Here is a 24,436-nt window from a genome sequence, read left to right as displayed (position 1 = left end):
AGCCCGCACCACCATCTCCTTGGCTGATCCTCCCTCTGAGGCCTGAACTTGGGGCAGCAGTTATTTCAGGGTCTGGGCTGGGGGGGCAGTAGTAATTTCCCAGTATGAACAGGTGGGGTAGGAGTCATTTCTGGGTCTGAACTGGAGAGGGAGTATTTTCTGGATCTGGACTGGGGGGCCTGGAGTAATTTCAGGGTCTGAACTAGGTAGGGGACGGCAGCATTTTCCATGTCTGAGCTGAGTGGAAGTATTTTGGGTCTGGATGGGGGGCGGGGTAATAACGGGACTCAGTGAATTGGCGGGTGTCTAGCCAGGCCACTCTTATTGGAAAGACCTCAGGCTTTTGTTTTGTCCCCCCCCCTTATTTGGGGAGCATACCTGGCAGTGCTCTGGGGTTACTCCTGGTTCTTCATCCCGAAATCACTCCTGGCAGATTCAGCGGACCATTTGGGATGGCTGGGATTGAATCTGGGTCCGTCCCATATTGGCAGCATGCAAGGCAAACACCCTACCACTGGCCTATCACTCAGGCCCCACTCACGTTCCATCCCTTCTTGCAGCAGAGTTTAGTTGAGGGAACCCTCTCACCCCACCGGAGGAATTTAGTCCTTGTCTCATCCTTGTGTCCACAGCTCTATCCGCTAAGCCTGGAGATGTTGGCATGGGACCCAGGGGCATTGGGCACTGATGGGCACTTGGCCAGTGTCCCCCGCGTCCCACACTTGTGGCCCAGAGATGCCGGGACCATCCTCCTGCAGGCTTGGTGCCACCGCAGAACCTTGAGCAGAACTAGTGACAACCTAGTAGTCGCTGTAGGCGACTGTGTTTGAGGGTACTGGCGGGCACTGTTGGCACCTATGTCCAAGGGTGCTGGGTACTGTAGATGCCTATCTCCTTGGGTGCTGGACGCTGCACTTCCAACCCTCCTATATGGGGACCTGCTGCTTTCCAGTTTACCTGAGCCTGTGTGAGGCCCTGGGGCTGTTTGTTTTTCCTGCCCATCCCCTGGCTCCTTGCCAGCCCTGATGCCCTCGTGGTGAGGCAGCCGCAGGCAGAGGGAACAGAAACCTCAAGCCTCAGCTGTCAGATTGGCACCAACTGCTTTTGACTGGGATGTGGGAAAGTGACCTGCCCTTCTTCTAGCTCATATTCTGGAAATTTCTACCAAACTCAAGGCCCAGATGTGTGTGTGCGGGGTGGGGGGGAGGCAGGGATTCATACAAAGAAGAGATGCATACATAGCACAAATCACTCAGCACAAATATTTTATTGTTATAGCAAGAGATACAGGCACATCAAAGGCCATGAGCAGCCTGCAGGGAACCTCCATTCATGCTCACTCCCTTTAGGATTTGTTGGTCGTTTCTTCTCAGAGAGGAACAAATTCAAGGCCCCAGGGACCACCGAAGGGCCCCTGATGGTGTGAGGGAAGGTCAGGGCTCAGCAGAGGGTCCAGGTATCCTGAGATGGAGCAGCTGAGTGGGATGTTGGCTTGGGGCACAGAGCTCAACAATCAGCAGGTCTTTTGGGCTGATTCCGAAGCGCAGCAGGAGGGCTTACAGGCAGGCTGGCATAGCAGGGACACGCTGGACCCCGAGCGGCAGCAGCTGGGTTGGCAGCAGGGAGAGGGGGCACAGCAGGCGGGCTGACAAGTGGGCTTGCAGATGAGGGACACGCTGGAGCAGGGTTTGCAGCAGGGGGAGCATGAGGGCGCCTGGCAGGGGGAGCCCCCACAGCAAACTGGGGTGCAGCACATGGGTTTGCAGCAGACTGGGGTGCAGCACATGGGCTTGCAGCAGACTGGGGTGCAGCACATGGGCTTGCAGCAGACTGGGGTGCAGCACATGGGCTTGCAGCAGACTGGGGTGCAGCACATGGGCTTGCAACAGACTGGGGTGCAGCACATGGGCTTGCAACAAACGGGGGTACAGCAGGCTGGCTGACAGGGGGAGCAGGAGCAGCAGGATGGGGAGCAGGAGCTGGAGCAGGGCCCGCAGCTCATGGGGCTGCAGAGGAGAGTTGGGGCACAACAGCTGGGAGCGCAACAGCTGGGGGCACAGCAGCTGGGAGCACAGCAGCTGGGGGCACAGCAGCTGGGGGTGCAGAGGAGAGTGGGACCGCAGCAGGAGGGAGCACAGCAGGAAGGGCCGCAGCAGGAGGGGCCGCAGCAGGGGGGCTCACAGCAGTTCTCCGGGCAGTCGTCCCCCAGGCAGGAGGGGGCGTAGGGGTCACAGGCCTCGGGCAGGCAGGCCCGGGTGTTGTAGCTGAGGTTGCTGGAGCAGACGGACAGGGCGGAGGAGGCCATGGTGGGTGAGGAGGATCAGGGTGAGTATGAGTGTGTGAGTGAGTGAGTGAGCGAGTGAGTGAGTGAATGTGGGGTGTCGGGGATTCCCCTTTTATATAGACCGGGGTGAGTCCCCCCACCAGACTCACGTGCCTCCTTCCTGCTGCTGGGCCCTGTGGACTCAATAATTTTGTGTCCTCCTGAGGTGACTCATCACCTTGTGTTGCTTTGTTTGGGGGTTTTGGGTCACACCTGGCTGTGCTTACGGGCTCTTCTTGGCCCTGCTCAGAAGGGAACCCTGGCCCTATAAGGCAGAGACTGGGCTAGATCTGAGCTTCACACCAGACAAGCACGGAAAATCTTGAGAGCGTCTCTCCAGCCTGAGGGTGTGGGTCCTGAGGGGTGGTGCTGGGGAGCCTCCCATCCCACCTCTGTGGAAAATGGCAGCTGGGCGTCACCCTGGGAGCGAGTTTGAGGATCCTGGAACCCATCCATGCTGCCGGCCCTCCCCATGGCTTTCCGATCACCCCTGAGGTTTAACTGGGGTGTGGAGTTGTGCGAATCTTGAGCCTTCAGCCATGGATCTGCCCACTGCTATGGCCTGTCACAGACCCACGAGCCTCCCAGTCACAGCCTCTGAGCTCCATCCGAAGCCCCCTCAGGCCTGTCGCGCCTGCACAGCCCCAGGGCTGAGTGGACCTAGTAGGAGGGTGGCTAGGAAGATGCACACGTACCCGGGCGGAGCCACCCGGGAGCTGGGGCACCTCCTGGTGCCCCTCCCCACCAACTCCCTCCAGCTCTCACCCCTGGGCCAGCTTTCACTGAACAGTGGGGCCTGCCCAGGTGCCCACGCGGATGCTGCAGAGCTGGGACCCTAAGCCCTCCACTGACTGTGCACAGGACCCCCAGGGACTTGGGATGGGGCTGGGCACCAAAACCAGCGCAGAGGGGCGCATCTATACCTCAGAGGGGTCCCTCCCCACGACCCTGCAGGCCCAGTGATACAGGAGTGTCTTGGGACCAAGTATTGGCCTAAAGACTCCAAGAAGAACTTCTAGAAACAATAGATCTAGGTGGTAAACTGGCAGGCTACCAACTCAGTAGCAAAGTCTATGGCTTTCCTTGGTACATTTAATGAAGGGGGAGAATGGGGTGTTGGAAAACCTTCCATTCACAGATGTGCCTCAGAAAATTAAGTACCTGGAATCAATTTTTTTTCTTTTTACCTGGAATCAATTTAAAGAAGTGAAAGACCTCGACAAAGAAAACTATGAAATAAGGACTCGAGGAAACGGAAATACTTTCCCTGCTCTAGGATTGGGAGCATTAACAGCATTAAAATGGCAATTGTCCCCCAAAGCATTGTATAGATTCAATGCAATTCCTATGTTGATACCCATGGTATTTTTCTTTTTTTTTTTTTTTTTTTTTTTGTGGTTTTTGGGTCACACCCGGCAGTGCTCAGGGGTTATTCCTGGCTCCAGGCTCAGAAATTGCTCCTGGCAGGCACGGGAGGACCATATATGGGACGCCGGGATTCGAACCGATGACCTCCTGCATGAGAGGCAAACGCCTTACCTCCATGCTATCTCTCCGGCCCCCATGGTATTTTTCAAAGAAACAGATCAAATATTTCTGAAATTCAAATGGAACAATAACACCCCCCTGTTGTTTTAATATAAAATATAAAGTCCTAGAGTTGGGTGAGGCCTTTCATAGCACAGCACTTCTAGGCCCTTTGGCCAGTGGGTCTGAAGATGAGGGATAATGGTGGAGAAATAATCACAAGCAGTCAAAGTTTCATCAGAGACAGCTCAGTTCAGTTTATTCTGTGGCCCTACCCGCCATGTGCATTTCCTCACATGGCTTCTATGCTAAGCCTTTTCCAAGCAGCTTCCTCTCTGCACCTTCTCCTCTGGCTTTCTGCCTCTTTCTTCCTCTCTTTCCTCCAGCCAGACTCTTTTCTTTTTCCTCTATATCCCCACCCACCAGGGTGTGGGGAGTCCTTGTTTTGTTTTTGTTTTTGTTTTTTTTGTGAGGAGGCCTTGTAATCCCGGTGTGATGAACCTTTCAACAGAAAATTTAAGGCGTTAGGGGAAGAGATACCTACAATCCCCCAATAATTGCTAAAGCAATCCTTAGAATAAGAAGATGAGAGGAATCACTTTTCCCAACTTCAAACTGTACTACAAAGTGTTGGTAATTAAAAGGACATGGTATTGCAATCAAGACAGACCTTCACATCAGTGGAATAGAGTTTGAGATCCTGGGACACAACTTTAAGTCTATGACCAGAAAATCTTCTATGAGGAGCAAAAAATTTGAACTGGAGCAAGGAAAGCCACTTTAACAAGTGGTGCTGGGAAAACTGCTCAGCTACATGCAAAAAACAAACAAACAAACAATGAATTCAGACCTGTTTCTAGTTATGTGCACAAAAATCAAATCAGGGGCTGGAGAGATAGCACAGTGGTAGGGTGTTTGCCTTGCATGCAGCTGACCCAGGATGGATGGTGGTTTGAATCCCAGCATCTCATATGCTCCCTTGAGCCTGCCAGGAGTAATTTCTGAACGCAGAGCCAGGAGTAAGCCCTGAGCACTGCCAGGTGTGACTCAAAAACAAACAAATAAAAAATCAAATCAAATTGGATTAAATACCTTGATATCATACCTGAATCCATAAATTGCATAGAGTAAAATGTAGGTAGGATTCTCCATGATACTTAAGCTAAAGGCATCTTCAAGGAAAAAACATCACATACCAAACAAGTGGAAAACAAAATAAACAAATGGGACTATATTTAATCAAGAAGCTTCTGCACTGTGAAAGAAACAGTGACCAGGATGCAAAAGCTGCTTATGGAACGGTATAGATTATTTACCCAACAGCCACATGACATGGAGTTATATCCAAGATATACAAGGCACTGGTAGAACTTCATAAAAAATAAAAACACATCCAACTCCATAAAGAAAATAGGGAAAAGAGATGAACAGAAACTTCCTCAGAGATAAAATTAAAATGGCCAAATGCACGTGAAAAAAATGCTCCATATCATTATCAGTCAGGGAGATGCAAATCAAAACAATGAGATATCATCTACAGTACACCATGGAGTCTGGCCCACATCACAAAGAACAAGAACAACCTGGGCCCAGAGAGATAGCACAGCAGTGTTTGCCTTGCAAGCAGCCAATCCAGGACCAAAGGTGGTTGGTTCGAATCCCGGTGTCCCACATGGTCCCCCGTGCCTGCCAGGAGCGATTTCTGAGCAGACAGCCAGGAGCAACCCCTGAGCAATGCCGGGTGTGACCCAAAAACCAAAAAAAAAAAAAAAAAAAAAAAAGAACAACCACAGGTGCACAGATGCAGGGAAAAAGGTTCTTTCATTCACTGATGGGGCAGTGTCAACTGATTCAGCCTTTTTAGAAAACAAGGGGCTGGAGAGATAGCATGGAGGTTAGGTGTTTGCCTTGCATGCAGAAGGAAGGTGGTTCAAATCCTGGAATCCTATATAGTCCCCTGAACCTGCCAGGAGTGACTTCTGAGCACAGAGCAAGGAGTAACCCCTGAGTTCTGCCGGGTGTGACCCGCCCCCCCCCCAAATAAAAACAAGATGTATATTCTCAAAAACTATAAGTTGAGTTTCCATATGACCCAGTAATACTGCTCTTGAGAATATACATGAGGGTCCCAAAAACAACACAGAAAAGCCCTCTGCATTCCTATGTTCATTGCAGCATTATTCACAATAAACAGAATGTGGAAACAATCCAAGTGCATGAGAACATGAGTTGATAAAAAACTATGGTACATCTACACAATGGAGTATTATGCAGATTTTAGGAAAATGTCATGATTTTTTTTATCCATGGATGAATATGGAGAGTATTATGTTGAATGAAATGAGTCAAAGGGATAGGAACAGACATAGAATGATCGCCTTCATTTGTGGGATATAAAAAAAAGATAAGGGGCCGGAGAGATAGCATGGAGGTAAGGCGTTTGCCTTGCATGCAGAAGGACGGTGGTTCGAATCCCGGCATCCCATGTGGTCCCCCTGAGCCTGCCAGAAGCGATTTCTGAGCATAGAGCCAGGAGTGACCCCTGAGCGCTGCCAGGTGTGATCCCCTCCCCCCCCAAAAAGAAGATAAGATGGTAGTAATATTCCAGTAGAGAAGAGGAACAGGAGAAGGACCAGTCCATGGGAGGAAGCTTGTCACAAAGAGCAGGGGATGCAGTTAGGTCAGAGAAGGAAGCGCTGTGACAATGAGTTGGAAGTGATCACTCTGGACAAGAGCTCAGTGCTCAAAGAAGATGAAGTGATCAGCCCTCAATAACAAAATTACAAACCACAGTATCTAAAAGGGAAGAAGAGCTAGTGCCTGCCACGGAGGCAGTCTGGGGTGGGAAACTGAGGACATTGGTGGTGGGAAAGTCCTCCAGTGAAGGGAAGAGTGTTGGAATATTATATGACTGAAAAACTCAACCATCAACAACATTTTAGCTCTGTATCTCCCAGTGATTCAATTGCAAATAAAATATATCACAAGAGAGAGAGAGAAAGAGGGAGGGAGAGAGAGAGAGAGAAAGGAAGGAAGGAAGGAAGGAAGGAAGGAAGGAAGGAAGGAAGGAAGGAAGGAAGGAAGGAAGGAAGGAAGGAAGGAAGGAAGGAAGAAGTAAAAGAAAGGAAGGCAGAAAGAAAAGGTCATACTTGTCTAGGATCAAATGCAGGCCCCAGAGAGGGGGACGGGACAGAAAGGGCGGGTCCTAGAGAAGGGATGGGTGTGGCCAGTGGCATGAGGGTGGGGACAGGGTGGGACCTGAGATTCTTGGGTGGGTTGGGCGGGCCTTGGGTGCAGGCGCCAGGGCCATGCGAGATACGGGCTGGGAGGGGAGAAGGCTTAGCAGAAGAGTGGGGGACATGGCAGGGCCTGAATATTCTGGGACTGGTTTGGTGAAGCCTCATCCCTCCATTCTCCCTAGGTAACTTGACCTTACCTGAAAGACCCCGCCCATTCCTGGGAGGGGTCTTGGAAAAGGTAGATAAGGCCTTTGACCCAGGGGATTGGGGGTCTTTTGGTCTTTGGCCAGCATGGAGGTCAAATGGAAGATGGCTGAAAGGAGTTAAGATGCAGGGCTAGCTAAGAATAGCAAATGCTTAAAAGGTTATGATAGAGGCCACACATGTGGTGCACAGGGCATGAATAAAGCTGATGCTTCCTGATGCCTGTCTCTGGATGAGTGATTCCGCCGTTCACCTAAACCTGGGACCCGCCAGCTGAATGGGGATTGCGGAGCCACGTGGCCTGGGATGGCAGAGAAAAATTCCTTCACCACCCACATCCATCCTTCACTATCCACCACCATCGTTAATTATTTAATGCAACAGTTTGGGAGGGACCTTGGACTGAGGGGCGGGGCCTGATGGATTTTGGTTGATATTGGGCGTGGCCTTGGGCAGAGGGTCAGGGGAGGACATGGGCTGGGCCTGATAGTTCTGGGGAGCTGGGTGTGGCCTTAGGCAGAGGGAGGGAGTGTGGGTGGGGCCTGGTAAATGGACTGGATTGGACAGAGCCTTCGGAAAGGGGCGGAGCCTGATAATGAGCTCCATTGGGCATGGCCTTAGGCAGAGGCAGAGGCATGGCATTGTCGTGGCCTCGAGAGGGGTGGGGGTTCAGGCAGGAGCCAAGGCAGGGTCTCTCTCTGTTCCTGCCCAGTGTCCCGAGTCCTGCAGGCCCTCGAGGGATCTGCCCACCTGGAGGCCACAGCGCTGGGCTTGATGGCTACCGTGGAGACCTTGGACACCAGCAGGTCTTCCCTGCGAGGGGATCCCTGTGACTCTGGTGCACCCAAATGTCTTCTCCCTGGAAATGGTCCAGTAGCCTTTGGCCCTTGGTCCCTCTGCTGCCCTGCCTGGCCCCACCCGGGGCCCGTGAGTCTTCCCTGTTGGTCCCACGAGGGGCTCGCCTTAGTGCTTGAGTCCTAAGGGGAGCTCCTGGAGCCCACCTGTGGAAGGACACCTTTGTGTTCTGCTTTGGGGCCCAAGTGGGCAAGGCCAGGAGTGCCTCAAACTGACCAGTGAAAGAGAGGTGCATCAGTCAGCTGCTTGGAGCCCTAGAGATGGGTCTCCCTTAAGCAGGCAGCCGTTGGGTCTGGGGGTGTCTTCCTACCGACACCCTAAGACCCCTACCCTGGGTGTTCAACGTGCGGTGCTACATTCTTCCGCAAGTTTTGCATCAAAACTGCCCCCCAAAGCCTGCACACAGATAGGGCCGAGCTGTGCAGTGCCCGAGAGATCCACACTCAGAGCCATTCACAGGGATGTCAGTCAGCAGCTTTATTGGTGAGCGTGCATGTCAGTCACCAAGGTGCATAGAGCACCGTCCACCCATAGGGAGGAGAGGACTTCGGGCGCCTGCTTGCAGCAGACGGGACACCTAGGCCAGGGGAGGTGGGTCTAGGCAGTGACGCCAGGCTGGGCCTCTGGCTCCAGTGATGTGAGCAGGAATCAAACTGGGTGCCAGAGAACGGGCAAGGGGTTCAGCAGCAGGCGGGCTTACAGGCTGGCCGGCACAGCAGGGACATGCTGGACCCCGAGCGGCAGCAGCTGGGCTGGCAGCAGGGCGAGGGGGCGCAGCAGGCAGGCTTGCACGTGGGCTGGCAGATGAGGGACACGCTGGAGCAGGGTTTGCAGCAGGGGGAGCATGCGGGCGCCTGGCAGGGGGAGCCCCCACAGCACACGGGGGTGCAGCACAGGGACATGCAGCAGGAGGGCTGGCAGGGGGAGCAGGAAGACTGGCAGCAGGAGTCTGAGCAGGGAGAACCCCCACAGCACATGGGTGAGCAGCACATGGGCTTGCAGCAGAGCGACACACAGCAGGCTGTCTGGCAGGGGGAGCAGGAAGACTGGCAGCAGGAGTCTGAGCATGGGGAGCCCCCACAGCACACAGGAGTACAGCACATGGGCTTACAGCAAACCGGGGTGCAGCACATGGGCTTGCAGCAGAGGGACACACAGCAGGCCGGCTGGCAGGGGGAGCAGGGCCCACAGCTCATGGGGGTGCAGAGGAGAGTTGGGGCACAACAGCTGGGAGCACAGCAGCTGGGGGCACAGCAGCTGGGGGTGCAGAGGAGAGTTGGGGCGCAGCAGCTGGGAGCACAGCAGCTGGGAGGACAGCAGCTGGGAGGACAGCAGCTGGGGACACAGCAGCTGGGGGTGCAGAGGAGAGTGGGGCCGCAGCAGGAGGGAGCACAGCAGGAAGGGCCACAGCAGGAGGGGCCGCAGCAGGGGGGCTCACAGCAGTTCTCCGGGCAGTCGTCCCCCAGGCAGGAGGGGGCGTAGGGGTCACAGGCCTCGGGCAGGCAGGCCCGGGTGTTGTAGCTGAGGTCGCTGGAGCAGACGGACAGAGTGGAGTAGGCCATGGCGGGCGAGGAGGAGAGTGAGTGTGAATGTGAGAGAGTGAATGAGTGAGTGAGAGAATGTGGGGTGTCGGGGATCCCGGCTTTTATACCCAGACCAGCTCTGTCTCACGAGGCCTTCTTGCCCCTTCCTTATTGGTGTCAGCACTGAAGCTTCGGTAGTGAGTGAGTCATGGCTGGTGCGTATCCTGCCTGTGTGTCCGAGGAAGTGGTGGCAGGGCTTTGTGGGCCCCGCATGACCTACCCCAGAGTTGTGAGGTACCTGAAGGCGAGAAGCAGTTTTGGGGTCACTCTCTGCAACTGCTATGCCCAAGGCCTGGATCTCTTATATCCTCAGTCTGAGACCCACCACATGGAGCTAGGTTAGGTCTGACTTATCTCAGTCTGTTCAGCCCAATCCAACCTATTTTAGTCCAGTGCATCTTTTTCCAGTCTTTTCTAGCTTGTTCCAGTCTGCTCTAGTTGATTCTGGTGTCTTCTGGCCAGTTCTTGTCATGTCTTTTTTTTTTTTTTTTAGTCTGTTCAGTTCTAGAATGTTTCAGGCCAATCCAGTCTGTTTGAATCTGTTCTTGGTTTTTGCAGCCTGTTCCAGTCGGTTCTAGTTTCTTCTGGACTATTTTTTTTTTTGTGGGGGGGGGGGTCTGCTTTTTTTGAGTCTATTCTGTCCTATTCTGGTCTATTTTAGTTTGTTTGAGTCTATTCCAGTTCGTTGCAACCTGTCTGGTTTGTTTGTATCTGTAGCAGTCTGTTCTGGTCTCTTCCAGCCTTTTCCATTTCGGTCTTCCCAGTCTGTTGTGGTCTTTTCTTGGTCTTTTCATGTCTGTTCTGGTCTCTTCCAGCCTTTTCTGGTCTGTTCTAGTCAGTTTTGGTCTGTCTCTGTTTGTTGTGGTCTTTTCTGGTCTCTTCATGTCTGCTCTGGTCTCTTCATGTCTGTTCTGGTCTCTTCCCGCCTTTTCTGGCTGTTCTAGTCAATTTTGATCTGTCCTAGTCTGTTGTGGCCTTTTCTGGTCAGTTCTGGTCTGTTCCAGTCTCTTCCAACCTTTCTGGTCTGTTTAGGTCTATTTCAGTCTGTTCTAGTCTTTCTTGGTCTATTCTGGTCTCTTCCAGGCTTTTCTGGTCTGTTCTAGTCAGTTTTGGTCTGTCCCAGTCAGTTGTGGCCTTTTCTGGTCAGTTCTGGTCTCTTCCAGTCTGTTCCAAACTTTCTAGTCTGTTCTGGTCTGTTCCAGTCTATACTAGCCTTTGTTGGTCTATTCTGGTCTCTTCTGGCCTTTTCTGGTCTGTTCTAGTCAGTTTTGGTCTGTCCTAGTCTGTTCTGGTCATTTCTGGTCTATTCATGTCTGTTCTGGTCATTTCTGGTCTATTCTTGTCTGTTCTGGTCTCTTTTAGCCTGTTCAAGCCTATTCTGGTGTCATCTTGTCAGTTCCTTCTTGTTCTGTTCAATTCTGGTCTCTTCCACATTGCAGCCTGTGCTGGTCTGTTCTAGCCAGTCCCAGCCTGCTCTGCTCTGATCTGGTCAGTTCCAACTTTTTGGGGGTCAGTTCTGGTATGTTCCAACCTGTACTGGTCTGTTCTAATGGACTATTCTAGATTGTTCCAACTTGTTCTGTTCTGGTCTGGCTAGTTCCAGTCTGTTCTGATCCGTTCCAGTCTATCCCAGCCTGTTCTGGTCTGATCTGCTCAGTTCCAACGTGTTTAGATCTGTGCTGGTCAGTTCTGCTCTGGTCCAGCCTGTGCTTGCCTGTTCTAGTCTGTTCTTGCCTGTTCCAGTCCATTCAGGTCAGTTCCAGCCTGATTTAGCCTGTTTTAGATGACACATGGCCACATCTTTGAGATCCTGCCCTGCCCTGGCCCCTATGTCTGTGTGATGGCTATGAAGTCTCCGTTGCATCCCTCGCCTACTGGCAGGCACTGAGGCCAAGACCCTGACAGTGCAGTTGCATATGCGAGGGCATATCTGGGCACATGTACAGTATACATGAACTTGTATGTAAGCACATGCACAACCCTTATGTGAGGGCATATTTGAGCAATACTGTATACTTCACACCAGAGCACAGATGCAGCTCTGTGTACGTTAGCATGCATGAGTCCCATATACATGTATGAGCATGTATTGGAACATAATAATTTACTTCAAATTGCTTGCTTACAACTGAATGGTTTTCTTTTTTTTTTTTAATTTTTTTTTGTTTTTTGTTTTTTGTTTTTTGTTTTTAATTTTTTTTTTTTTTTTTTTTTTTTTTTGGGCCACACCCTGTGACGCTCAGGGGTTACTCCTGGCTATGCGCTCAGAAGTTGCTCCTGGCTTCTTGGCGGACCATATGGGACGCCGGGGGATCGAACCGAGGTCCGTCCTAGACTAGCGCAGGCAAGGCAGGCACCTTACCTCCAGCGCCACCGCCCGGCCCTGAATGGTTTTCTTGTTCTCCTTCCATTCCTTTTTTAGTAAATGAAGTAATTGGTTTACAATAGTTTAGTTATTTATGTTTAAGAATGCATTTCTATCATAACTGCGATCAGACTGCTTTCCCTCCTCACCTTCCATAGATGTTTTTCTGACTGTGCCCCCTTCCCATGAATCCCATTACATGATACAGTGAGTCCCATACACATGAATGTATATGTGAGTCCCGTATACAGGAGTACACATGAGTCCCATTATGAATGCACATGAGTCATACATGAGAGCTCATGATTTTACGTGTGAATCCTATATACCTGAGTGCCCCTGTAAGCATGTGAGTCCCATGTACATGATGCACATGAGTCCACTATACACGAGTGCATGTGTGAACTCATATGACATCCTGTGTGCAGCTCCAGCTCTCCATCATGCCCCTTGTCCTCTTTTCTTTCTCCCACCACTAGACCCCTTTGTGTCCCCCAGACCACTGCTGTCCCTCCTATAGTGTCTCCCCCTGCCCCAGGCTGGCCACTTTCTCAGAGCAGGCTGCTCATGGTCCTGCTGTTCTAAGAGAGTGCAAAATCCGGGGATCCCGGCCCTCACATCAGTGTCTGCCAGGGTCTGGGTGCTGTGTGGGGCCCCTGAGGCTGATGAACATACCATAGGCCCCTCCTCACCAGACCCCACAGACACGGAGCCTCCATATTCCCAGGGGCCTGGGACATTTCCGTGGGGGCCTCTAGCCGAGAACCCCTGAGGGCCTGGTTCCCCGACAGGCTCAAAGCGAGTCCCGCCTCGTGGTGGGTCTGAACAGTTGGGCCGGACCTAGAGCAGAGGGTCTTAGCTCCTGGCACGGAGGCAGTGGGTGAGGGCCGAGGGGACAGCGAGGCAGAAAGGAGCAGCTGGCCCTGTGGCCCTGACCGGATAGACGTGCATGGCGTTCCCAGGCCAGCGCTGAGCTGGCCAGTGCCTGAGAGATCCACACTCAGAGCCATTTACAGGATGTCAGCAGCTTTATTGGTGAGCGTGCATGTCAGTCACACAGATGCACAGAGCACCTCCCACCCAGAAGGAGGAGAGGACCTTGGGGCGCCTGCTTGCAGCAGATGGGCAGGTGGGCCGCATGCAGGGCCTCCCCAGCCTGCAGGGGAGGTGGGTCTGGGCAGAAACCCCAGGCTGGGCTTATGGCTCCAGCAATGTAAACAGGAGCCTGACTGGGTACTGGAGGTCGAGCAGGGGGTTCAGCAGCAGGCGGGCTTACAGGCGGGGCGACACAGCAGGGACATGCTGGACCCTGAGCAGCAGCAGCTGGGCTGGCAGAGGGCGAGGGCGCAGCAGGCAGGCTTGCACGTGGGCTGGCAGATGAGGGACACGCTGGAGCAGGGCTTGCAGCAGGGGGAGCATGAGGGTGCCTGGCAGGGGGAGCCCCCACAGCACACAGGGGTGCAGCACATGGGCTTGCAGCAGACTGGGGTGCAGCACATGGGCTTGCAGCAGACTGGGGTGCAGCACATGGGCTTGCAGCAGACTGGGGTGCAGCACATGGGCTTGCAACAGACTGGGGTGCAGCACATGGGCTTGCAACAAACGGGGGTAGAGCAGGCTGGCTGACAGGGGGAGCAGGAGCAGCAGGATGGGGAGCAGGAGCTGGAGCAGGGCCCACAGTTCATGGGGCTGCAGAGGAGAGTCGGGGCACAACAGCTGGGGGCACAGCAGCTGGGGGCACAACAGCTGGAAGGACAGCAGCTGGGAGGACAGCAGCTGGGGGTGCAGAGGAGAGTGGGGCCGCAGCAGGAGGGGGCACAGCAGGAAGGGCCACAGCAAGAGGGGCTGCAGCAGGGAGGCTCACAGCAGTTCTCAGGACAGTCATCCCCCAGGCAGGAGGGGGCGTAGGGGTCACAGGCCTCGGGCAGGCAGGCCCGAATGTTGTAGCTAAGGTTGCTGGAGCAGACGGACAGGGCGGAGGCCATGGCAGGTGAGGAGGAGAGTGAGATTGTGTATGTGTGCGTGTGGCTGAGGAGTGAGCGTGGACTGAGCGTGCACATCCCGGCTGCAGCTTTTATACCCCCACGGGGATGTTTTCTTCCTGGTCCCAGCTGGCCCTGCCTGGCCCTTCCTGCTTGGGGCAGGCGCGGGCACCTGACCTGTGCGTGTGCCAGATGCAACGAGAGCAGGTGTTGATGTCTCTGCTGTTTCCTGGTACCTGCTGGGCAGTTGTGCGGGTGCATGTTTGGTACCGGAGAGGCGGCTTGCCCAACCTCCTCTAGGCTCCCTCTCTGTCACCATCAGGGCAGTCGACTGGCCCCCGTGAGCAAATTCTGGGGTCCTGTGTGAGGCCTCTCGGGCAGAGACTGAGGCTGAGAGCCTGGGATGTGCACAGGCCATGTGCAGGGTAGGGGCTGGACACAGGGCAAGACAGGGGAGGTGAAGGGACGTGGTCAGTGCAGGGAGAACAGGGCAAAAGGCGTGGTCAGAGCAGGCAACATGTGATCATGCAGGTTCTAAAGGTAGAGCAAGGGTAGTGGTCAGTGTAGGCTGTAAGGGAAGGGACGTGGTCTATGCCGGACTATGCCCAATAAGGGGCGGGTCAGCGCAGGCTACACATTAGAAGGGGCATGGTCAGTGCAGGCTGTAGGGGGAATGTGGTGGTCTAGGCAGGACTTGGCATTGGAAGGTGGGGTCTGTGCAGGCCACACACCGGAAGTGCTGGCTCACTCCCTTTCTCCGAAGTGGACTTTGGGAAAGTCCTTGCTGCAAAGCAGCCCCTTCGTGAACCACATGCCCTTGGGAAGTTCTGCTGTTTTTGTTTCTCAAGTAAGCCCCCCCCCCAATGTAAATGGACATATGCTAAGAGATTTGTATATTCTTTTTTCCTAAATAGGATTTTTCATACTTGGATTATTTGGCATTAGGAGTTTGGGGATTTAGGCCGTAGGGTGTGTTATCTGCTGGACCTGGTATCCCTTGCTGCAGTGGCCACTGGCCCAGAGGTGCTCAGTCACTAGTGGCACCTACCTGGAGGAGCTGAGGGGCCACCCAGGCAATGCCTGTGGATTTGAAACCTCATGCATGCAGATGTGAACTCCAGGCCTTGAGCTGCTTTCCTGGTCCCCTTTAACATTTGTCATATCCTCCCGCTGTCTGGTGCGGCCACAACTGCTGCTTCATTGAGCCTGGTTTTTCTGACAATGAATGGATCCCAGAAAGAGCCTGTTTTCTGTGGCAAGGTTTTCATCTCAGGCTCTGTACCTTCAGCCCTGGAATTCCCGTTGGTTACCTTCATGTAAATTCTGCCTCAGTGCTGACGCTCTGTCTGGTGAGATATAATTCTTGGGGGTTCCTCTCAGGACTTGGGCTCTGTCTTTTGTTTTTTTTTTTTTTATTTTTTGGGCTACATCCAACAATGCTTACGAGTTACTCTTGGCTCTGTGCTCAGAAATCATTCCTTTCAGCCTCTGGGGACCATATTCGATGCTGAGGATTGAACTGGGATTGGCTACGTGCAAAGCCAACACCCTTACTACTGTGTTGTTGCTCTGACCCTTATGTCTTTTTTATTTGTGGTAAGTTTTAGAATGCACCAAGGCTATAGAACCCATCTAGGAAGTTCCATTTGTTGGATTCTTCAAGACATGCATTTTTCCCTTGGGAATAAACATGCATGTCTTGTCAATTTTCTCAAAAAATGAACACGTTATGTACTAAAATGTGACCAGCCTGGGTTTGCTGTTCCCCGTTGTCAGCTCCTCGTTGAGCGATGTTGTCAGTTATGGATGGTGGTTTCTGTCATCTTGATGAATCCCCTGAGTTATTTTCCCAGTGACTGTCCCAAGCTGGGTGTGGTCACTAACCCTAGTGTGACATAGAGTTCATTTAATCAAGCACATGGAGACAAACTCTGGCAGAAGAACAGGAAGGTCTTAATTTTCACCGGTTGATCAGAGTAGTGGGTCTGTTGGGGTCCTCAAACGATGGCCCATGGGCTACATGGGGCCCACCAAGGACATTTATCCAGCCTGCCGGTTGTTTTTGCTACCACTGCCTGTCCTGCTTAGTAGCTGACTTGTCCCAGCATGCATTGCTCATGTTGGATGTGCCCCATCATCTCTGACTCCCTCCTCTCCCCCTCTCAACTCCTTTCAGTCTCTAGCAGGGGTCCTCAAACTATGCTGGCCAAAAGCAGGCCCATAGATCCCATTGAAATACTGGTAGGTTTGCAGATTTAACTTGACTTGCTCTTCATTTTAAATCTTGTATTTGTTCTAATTGTTTTTGTTTTGTTTTGTTTTACCTTTTGGACCACACCCTGTGACGCTTAGGGGTTGGTTACTCCTGGCTATGAGCTCAGAAATTGCTTCTGCCTTGGAAGACCATATGGACACTGGGGGATCAAACCCAGGTCCATCCTAGGTTAGCGTGTGAAAGGCCAACACCCTACCGCTCACTGCACCACTCCGTCCCTTGTTGTAATTGTGTTGTTTTTTATTTACTTCAAAATAAGATATGTGTAGCATGCATAGCAAATTGTTCATAGTTTAATTTTTTTTTTTTTTTTGGTTTTTGGGTCACACCCGGCAGCACTCAGGGGTCACTCATGGCCCTACGATCAGAAATCGCTCCTAGAAGGCTCCAGGGACCATATGGGATGCCAGGATTCGAATCACCATCCTTCTGCATGCAAGGCAAACACCCTACCTTCATGCTATCTCTCCAGCCCCCCATAGTTTAATTTTTTTTTTTTTGGTTTTGGGTCACACTGGGCAGTGCTCAGGGGTTACTCCCGGCTCCATGCTCAGAAATCGCTCCTGGCAGGCTCGAGGGACCATATTGGATTCAAACCACCATCCTTCTGCATGCAAGGCAAATAAATGCCTTACCTCCATGCTATCTCTCTGGCCGCCATAGTTTAATTTTTAAACAATAGTCTAGCTCTCCAACAGTTGGGGGACAGTGAACTGGCCCCTGTTTGAAAACCCTGGTCTAGGCTAAGCAAGCACCTTAAACCTGAGACAAAGCTCAGGGGTCCAAGAGCCTGCTTTCGTAGGACTTCACTGCAAACTCAGTGTTACTTCTTTCATGCTTAAGCAATGTGGGAGCACATGCACACTGTCTATCTTATCAGTCCGGCTCTGGGGCATTTCCTAAAATCAGTAACTTTTAGCTTGGAACAGGAAAGTTCAACCTAAGTGCAGAGAGGGTGGGCAGCTTTTAAAACTTTCCATCCACAAGCAAGATCATCTCTTTAAAGCGCTTGCTATGAGTCAATATAAAATCAAGCGTACACATCATAAATTTCCATCATAACATGAGGTGCCACATATGACGAAGCCTGTCAGACATCTGGGGACAAAATCATTTTCTGCCAGTCCTCCTAGCAAGCGCTGAGTGTGGCCGGCGTGTGCGGTGAGGCCCTCACAGTTCTCTTTGCTGCCTGCCTTTGCCACCCTTATTGCATCTCCAGCCCCAAAGTCCAGCCCAGAAGAGAAGAACACTGAGGACTGTCCCGTGTGGCCTCTGAGGCACTTGTAGCCTTCCTTTTCCGCGCATTGCCAACTTCCCCACTAGTCATTCACTGAACACCTGGTCCCAGAAGCTGGCAGATGAGGGAGATTTGGTTGGAGGACAATCGGCAGCAGCGAGAGCACGAGGGGTCCTGGCAGAGGGAGCCCTGATAGCACATGGGGTACAGCACATGGGCTTATAGCAGATGGAAGTGCAGCAGACAGGCACCCCGCAAGCTGAGGATCAAGAGCTGGAGCAGCTCATGGGGGTGCAGAGGAGAGTCAGAGTGCAGAGGGAGGGGGTGCGGCGGGGGCTCACAGCAGTTCTTGGGGCAGTCTTTCCCCTGGCAGGAGAGGGTGTGGGGGTCAGAGGTGTTGTGGCTGAGGTTGATGGAGCAGACAGACACAGGGCGAAGGAGGGAGTGGGTGAGGGCATCTCTTGGTGAGTGTACTGGGTTGAAGGTCTGTAGGGGTGAGAGTGAGGGATGAGGGTGTGAGGAGGTGCGTGCAAGAGTAAGAAGGAAGAGGCGGAGGAAGAAGAGGAGGAGAGAGAAGAGGAGCTCCTGTTCTGGGGTCATGTTCCCCCTTCGGAGTGCTATGTTTCATCAGAGTCCCCAGTAGACATCTCTGCCCCCTGCGTGCCCTGAGCCACAGCCATGCATTGAGACACTGGTACCAGCCAGGCCCTTGGTGGGCTCTAATGCTGGCAGCGCCCGAAGCTGCTCTGGCTGCAGGGGCGGGGAGAGTGTCCACGGAGGGCATCGTGTTAGTTTCTCCAGGGGATCTGCTAACATCAAAAGTGACACTCGCAGCTCGCTCCGATGGCTCCATGGACACAGATGCCCTGCCCATTCCCCTGGGCCAGGACTGGCACCCTGCCGGGTGTCAGTTATGGCCCCTTGCCAGCTTCCAACCCAGTTCTCTGGTCCCCTCACAGCTCCATGGGATGTGTTCACTCTTGTCCTCAATCTTGATTCAGATGGGACAATGTCTCCCTCCCCATCTCCCCCTCCTCACAAGCTCCTTTCAGCTAGGGAGTGAGATCCCTGTCTGGATCTGCCTTGTTCCCCCCAGGGCAGACCTCTTTCTTGATTTTTTTTCTTTGCTCATTTCTGTATCTGTCATTCAGTTTGTCCCCAAGCCCTGATCCGTTTCATTCCTGAGTTCTGTTCAACTTGCTTCCCAATCTGGTCAGCAGTGAACAGCTTCATGCTGGGAACCTCCCACCCCACCAGCGCCTCCTCTGAGGTTGGCCTGAGCTGCCTCTCCCCCAACTGAACACCACCCCCTCTGCCTCCCCATCTCTCCTCTCCTCTCGACCCCCAACTCTCTTCTCTCCAGAATATCAGATGTTTTCTCTCTGGAGTCTGACTGTGCTGAGAGGTTCCCTCTGGTATCTTGCTGGATCTGGGTCACGGGAGATGATTTTTTCTGTCGAGCACGAGCAAAACATCCATTTCTGCCCCCTCTTGATTGACAGTGTAGCTGGGGGTAATGGTCTGTAGTCCAGAGGCATTTTGGGTTTGTTTTTATTTGCTTATTTTTTACGATGTCGAACTTTCCAGAATGTTCAAGAATGACAATTCTGTTTCTCAGCTTTCCCACTTCTTCTGAGAGTTCCCACCACCCCACCTTCCCCCTCACTCATGAGATTGGGGCTCCCATTGCTCACCCTACTATCTGTGAATAACACCTGTGTTGTATACTGACTTATTCTAAGTTTCATCATGCTGTCAATCACTGCGTTCATCCCAACTACACATTATCTGTTCTCTTGCGCAATGTGGATTGTGAAATGATTTCAAATTGTAAAATCAGACGCTTGCCTTATTTACAGGGTTATTTACCTTCCTTATTGATTTGTAGAAACATATCACGTACTCCAAACACAAGTTCTTTGCTCACATATGGAGCCGGCAAGTGATTAATGTTTAATCATCTCCCTGGAAACAAAAACAAGCCCTGATTTGTTGACTTTGCGAAGTTTGCATGGTGTCAGCACACTGACCAAATCTGCAGGTGAGACCTCGCTAGCTCAGACTGGGAAGGTGGGGCGTGGTGAGCTCTCGAGAATTGGTGCAAGGAGTCAGCACCAGGGGGCACGCACATTGCCAGGGGTCATGCAAGTCCTCTGGAGGGTGTGTTCAGAAATAAAAAAAGATGGCTTCTTAGAGGCATGTTTGATAGATTGTGAAACGTATCCTTTACAAACATCTGTTTGCTCAACTTAGGGATACGTACATCCATTCACCATACCTCCTAGCAAGAGAAAGAAACCCCATCACTCTCAAAGTTTTCCACCCTAGGGGCCAGAGAGATTAGGATGGGAAGGGCACTTGCCTTGCTCATGGTCTATGTGGATTGATCCCTGGAACCCGGTATAGTCCCCTGTGCTCAACGAGTGATACCTGAGCACAGTGCCAGGAGTAAGCCTTGATCACTGCTGGGAATGGTCTCCAGAACAAAAACATAGCAAAGCAAAACAATCCAAGTTTCTCAGGATCTTTGCATAGCCAGATCCAACTTCTGCAAAGCCCCAAGCAGATTTTTCCTCCAGATGTAGATGAGGTAGGGTTTCCAGAGTATCACACAGGATGAATTAGGCAGATTTATTTCTCTGAGCTAACTGCAGTGGCGCTCTACCCGAGTCCAGATGCCTGTGTGTGTCTTCTCATCTCTCTGTCTGCCTGCCTGCCTGCCATCCTGAGGGACAGATCTCTAGCCCAGGTCTATCTCTCGAACTCTCACCGTCTCCTCAGCCACAGTTCCTTTCCATCTCTGTGGCTGTGTTCACCCACGGCTCTTTCTGCAGTTGTGCCTCATTGTGTGGATCCGATACAGCTTGTGTGTGCATTCGGCTGTCCGTGCACATCCAAGGCTAGTGAAGACAGTTCTGTGCAAAGGGAGTGAGCCTGTGCGGACACGCTTCTGCCTCTCCTGGGTAAGCAGCCAGGAGGGGACGTTGGGTCATGGGGTGTGTGCGTGTCTGTCGTGAAGAGAGCTTGTTTGGTGGTCTGACTTCTCCGCCTCCTCGCTGATGAGGGCGCTGGGTTTTCCCTTTGAGTCATCCTCGGGTGTGCTGTGGGACTCACACACCTTTTGAAGCACAGTTTTTGATTTTAATGAAATCCACTGCGCTGATTTTTTCCTTTTGTGTGGAATGTGGTTGCGTGCAGTGGCCGAACCTGCCTCCCACATGCTCGCTCTCGGGGACCTGGGTGCAGCCTTTCAACCTGGCTTGCATCTTGAGGCGAGGCTGCGGCAGCTGTCCCAGTTCCAGGACCCCACTCCTCATGTCCCCCATCCTAGTGCAGTGCCACTGCCCGAGGCCTGGAAGAACCATCACCGAACTTTCCAAGGGTCTGTCCCCGGGGCTGGCATGACTATGCAGTGTACCCTCATTTATTTTCTCTTCATCATGGCTTTTGTCAACCGTCTATTTGCTTCACCTACATTGATTTCAGCAATTGTATTTTCCTGGAAAATGATCCTCAAGTGTTGACTTAAAGGTACTTATTTTTCTAGTAATTTAATCTTTCTTCACCCATGAGACCAGGGTCTGTTTTCCCACTGGCCCTGGATCTCACTCCTTTTGATTTGCCTACATTTAAATTCTTTTTTAACTCTTGTTTTTTTTTTTTTTTTTTATTTCTGTGGTCCTCACTCAGTGGTTTCTCCTGAATTCAGCCGGGATCAAACTCAAGTCGGTCACATGCAAGGCAAAAACCCCTACCTGCTGTTCTATAACTCTGGCCCTTTCTGTAGCTCTTTTTTTTTTTTTTTTTTTGGTTTTTGGGCCACACCCAGCGGTGCTCAGGGGTTACTCCTGGCTGTCTGCTCAGAAATAGCTCCTGGCAGGCACGGGGGACCCTATGGGACACTGGGATTCGAACCAACCACCTTTGGTCCTGGATCGGCTGCTTGCAAGACAAACGCTGCTGTGCTATGTCTCCGGGCCCTTTCTGTAGCTCTTTTTAAAAGTAAGTGTTAGGCCCGGAGAGATAGCACAGCAGCGTTTGCCTTGCAAGCAGCCGATCCAGGACCAAAGGTGGTTGGTTCGCATCCCGGTGTCCCATATGGTCCCCCGTGCCTGCCAGGAGCTATTTCTGAGCAAACAGCCAGGAGTAATCCTTGAGTACCGCCGGGTGTGACCCAAAAAACCAAAAAAAAAAAAAAAAAGTAAGTGTTGAGGGCCTGATCACTAGTGCAGCGGTAGGGCGCTTGCCTTGCATGTGCTGACCCCGGACGGACCGTGGTTCGATCCCCGGTGTCCCATAAGGTCCCCTGAGCCAGGAGAGATTTCTGAGTGCATAGCCTGGAGTAACCCCTGAGCATCAACGGGTGTGGCCCCCAAAAACCCCTCAAAACAATAAAAATAAAGAAGTCTTGAGCTTTGGTCAAAGAACATTTTCTTGTGTAACTACTTCCTGTGGGAAGTTTCTCTCGCTGTGTATGGGAGTTTTTCTCGTTTCCTGTGGGATGTCTGTTCCTCGGGCCCCTGGAGCGCTGAGGCGGTTTCTTTAGGGAATGTCCTTCTGACTTTCTGCACCTCTTGCTGAGTCTGCTCAGGGGTGTCCATGGCGTCCAGTTTCCACGCTGAGGTGTTTGAGGAAGGGAAGAGCAGAAAGGAGCGCCCTGGTACTTGCCAGCTCTGAGGTGGAGCGCCTGTGGCCTGCTGTGGACATGGATCACCCACGTCCTTGCCCTTGGGCCTTGCCTTTGTTTCTGCACCCAGACAGGGAGTCCTGTGAGGCCTGGGTGGGCGGGGGGGGGGGCTCTGCTGGCTCCAGACATACTATGCCCCATGAGTCGGCCGCATGCATTCTCCTTCCCGCCTCACATGCCCAGATGCTTCAGCTCTGAGGGTCTCTGAGATTCAGTGCTTCATTCCCTGAGGGAACTGGGGGTCTTGATGCCCCAAGAACAGCCCCAGTCAGGTTCCTCAGGGTGTTGTGCGGGCGGGGGGGGGTGCAGGGGTGAGCACAACGTCCGCCCATGTGAGAATGGAAGCTCCTCAGCCCACCCTTGTGAGGGACAGGGAGCCCCTCAGTCTGCCCATGTGAGGGACAGGGAGCCCTCATTCACCCTTATGACGGACAGGGAGCCCCGCAACCCACTCTTGTAAGGGACAGGGAGCCCCTCAGTCACCCTTGTGAGAGCTTGGGAGCTCCTCAGTCTGCCCATGTGAGGGACAAGGAGCCCCACAGCGCCCTTATGAGGGGCAGGGAGCCCTCAGCCTGTCATGTGCCGAGAGTGGGACTTGACTTTGCCTGAGTGACATCCCACAGGAGCCCACGCCCCGGCGAGTCCATGAGAAAGGCAGCTGTGCTCCTGCCTGCACAGCCCAGGGTCCACCCTTTGCCTCAGTGGCCTTGGAGGAGGGCGTTCGCTGCCAGTCAGAGAGCGAGTCTTTGCAGTTTGCTTTAGGGAAGGTTTATTGCCAACCTGGCCAGGCCGGGGCTGGGGGGCAGCGCCTCCACCTGCCCATCCATCAGGGTGCCTGGAAATCTGGAGCTCTTCCTGGAACTCGGGCTTCTGCTTGCAGACACTGAGGCTGCCCGGCTGGCCTCTCGGGGTCACTGCCGGCTGAGGCCGGCAGGGCACATCGATTGGGGGCAGGGCGTGAAGCCAGAAGCGCAATGCCCTGGCCGGCTGCCAGCGGGCTTAAAGATGCCCCGCTGTGAATCAGGAAACCCAGGGAGACAGGCAGCACCCCAGCTCAGAGGGGACACAGCATCATGAGCTACATAGGACTTCTGGACTGAGGAGGTCACACCAGGCAGGCTTGCATACGGGCTTACGGATGACGGAGACACTGTAAGAGGGTTTACAGCAGAGGGAACATGAGGAGGTCTTGCAGGAGGAGCCCCCAAAGTAAATGAGGCTTTAGCATGTGGAAGTGCAGCACATGGGCTTGCAGCAGACTGGGGCACAGCACATGGGCTTGCAGCAAACAGGGGTACAACACATAGGGGTGCAGCACATGGGCTTGCAGCAGACTGGGGTGCAGCACATGGGCTTGCAACACACTGGGACGCAGCACATGGGCTTGCAGCAGACTGGGGCGCAGCACATGGGCTTGCAGCAGAGGGACATACAGCAGGCCGGCTGGCAGGGGGAGCAGGAACCGCAGGATGGGGAGCAGGAGCTGCAGCAGGGCCCGCAGCTCATGGGGCTGCAGAGAAGAGTTGGGGCACAGCAGCTGGGGGCACAGCAGGAGGGGCCGCAGCAGGAGGGGCCGCAGCAGGAGGGCTCACAGCAGTTCTCCGGGCAGTCGTCCCCCTGGCAGGAGGGGGCGTAGGGGTCACAGGCCTCCGGCAGGCAGGCCCGGGTGTTGTAGCTCAAGGAGCTGGAGCAGACGGACAGGGCAGAGGCCATGGCGGGTAGAAGAAGGAGCGGGAGGAGTGTGAGGGCGAGTGCGGGTTGAGTGCAGGGTGAGTGTGCATGAGCCTGTGCTCTGCCCCCTTTTATACTCCTGCTGGGGTGTTGCTGGCAACAGCTTCCATTTCCCTATGGGCACGTGCATGTGGGAAACCCTGTCATTACTGTGCCTGTTGACAGACTGACCTGGCCCCAGCCCATTCTCCAGTGAGCGCCGTCACAACAAACTCAGGAGATGCACAGACAGGACTCATGGTCAAGGGTTGCGGACGCTGCTCCAGACCTGAGCGCAGCCTTGGCATGGGAGACCCAGCTTCCATTCCCAGCACCCCTTGGAACCCCAAGCACTGAGGCCAAATGATTCCTAAGCACTGCCGGGTGTGGCTCCCTAGCCGACGTCAGAGCCAAACACCAGTCACAGCGAGGACTGGTCAGAGCAATAG

General features: G+C 53.2%; 3 protein-coding genes across 3 annotated transcripts in view; 1 reads left to right on the top strand and 2 right to left on the bottom strand.

Annotated features, from left to right (window-relative positions):
- TSPEAR (thrombospondin type laminin G domain and EAR repeats) overlaps positions 1–24,436 on the top strand; it is an 81,038-nt gene that overhangs the window by 16,738 nt on the left and 39,864 nt on the right. The window lies entirely within an intron of this gene.
- Positions 1,514–2,305, bottom strand: LOC126025654 (keratin-associated protein 10-8-like). Its single transcript, XM_049785449.1, has 2 exons — positions 2,136–2,305; positions 1,514–2,024 (listed from the first exon to the last, which is right to left on the bottom strand). Exons 1-2 carry the CDS (start codon positions 2,303–2,305, stop codon positions 1,514–1,516), a joined length of 681 nt encoding a protein of 226 aa, XP_049641406.1.
- Positions 8,829–9,710, bottom strand: LOC126026275 (keratin-associated protein 4-12-like). Its single transcript, XM_049785960.1, has one exon. It carries the CDS (start codon positions 9,708–9,710, stop codon positions 8,829–8,831), a length of 882 nt encoding a protein of 293 aa, XP_049641917.1.

Source organism: Suncus etruscus, chromosome 13 (assembly GCF_024139225.1).
Source record: "Suncus etruscus isolate mSunEtr1 chromosome 13, mSunEtr1.pri.cur, whole genome shotgun sequence".
Taxonomy (NCBI): Eukaryota; Metazoa; Chordata; class Mammalia; order Eulipotyphla; family Soricidae; genus Suncus; species Suncus etruscus.
Note: the sequence above shows the minus strand (reverse complement) of the source record. Positions and strands in the feature narration are given on the sequence as shown.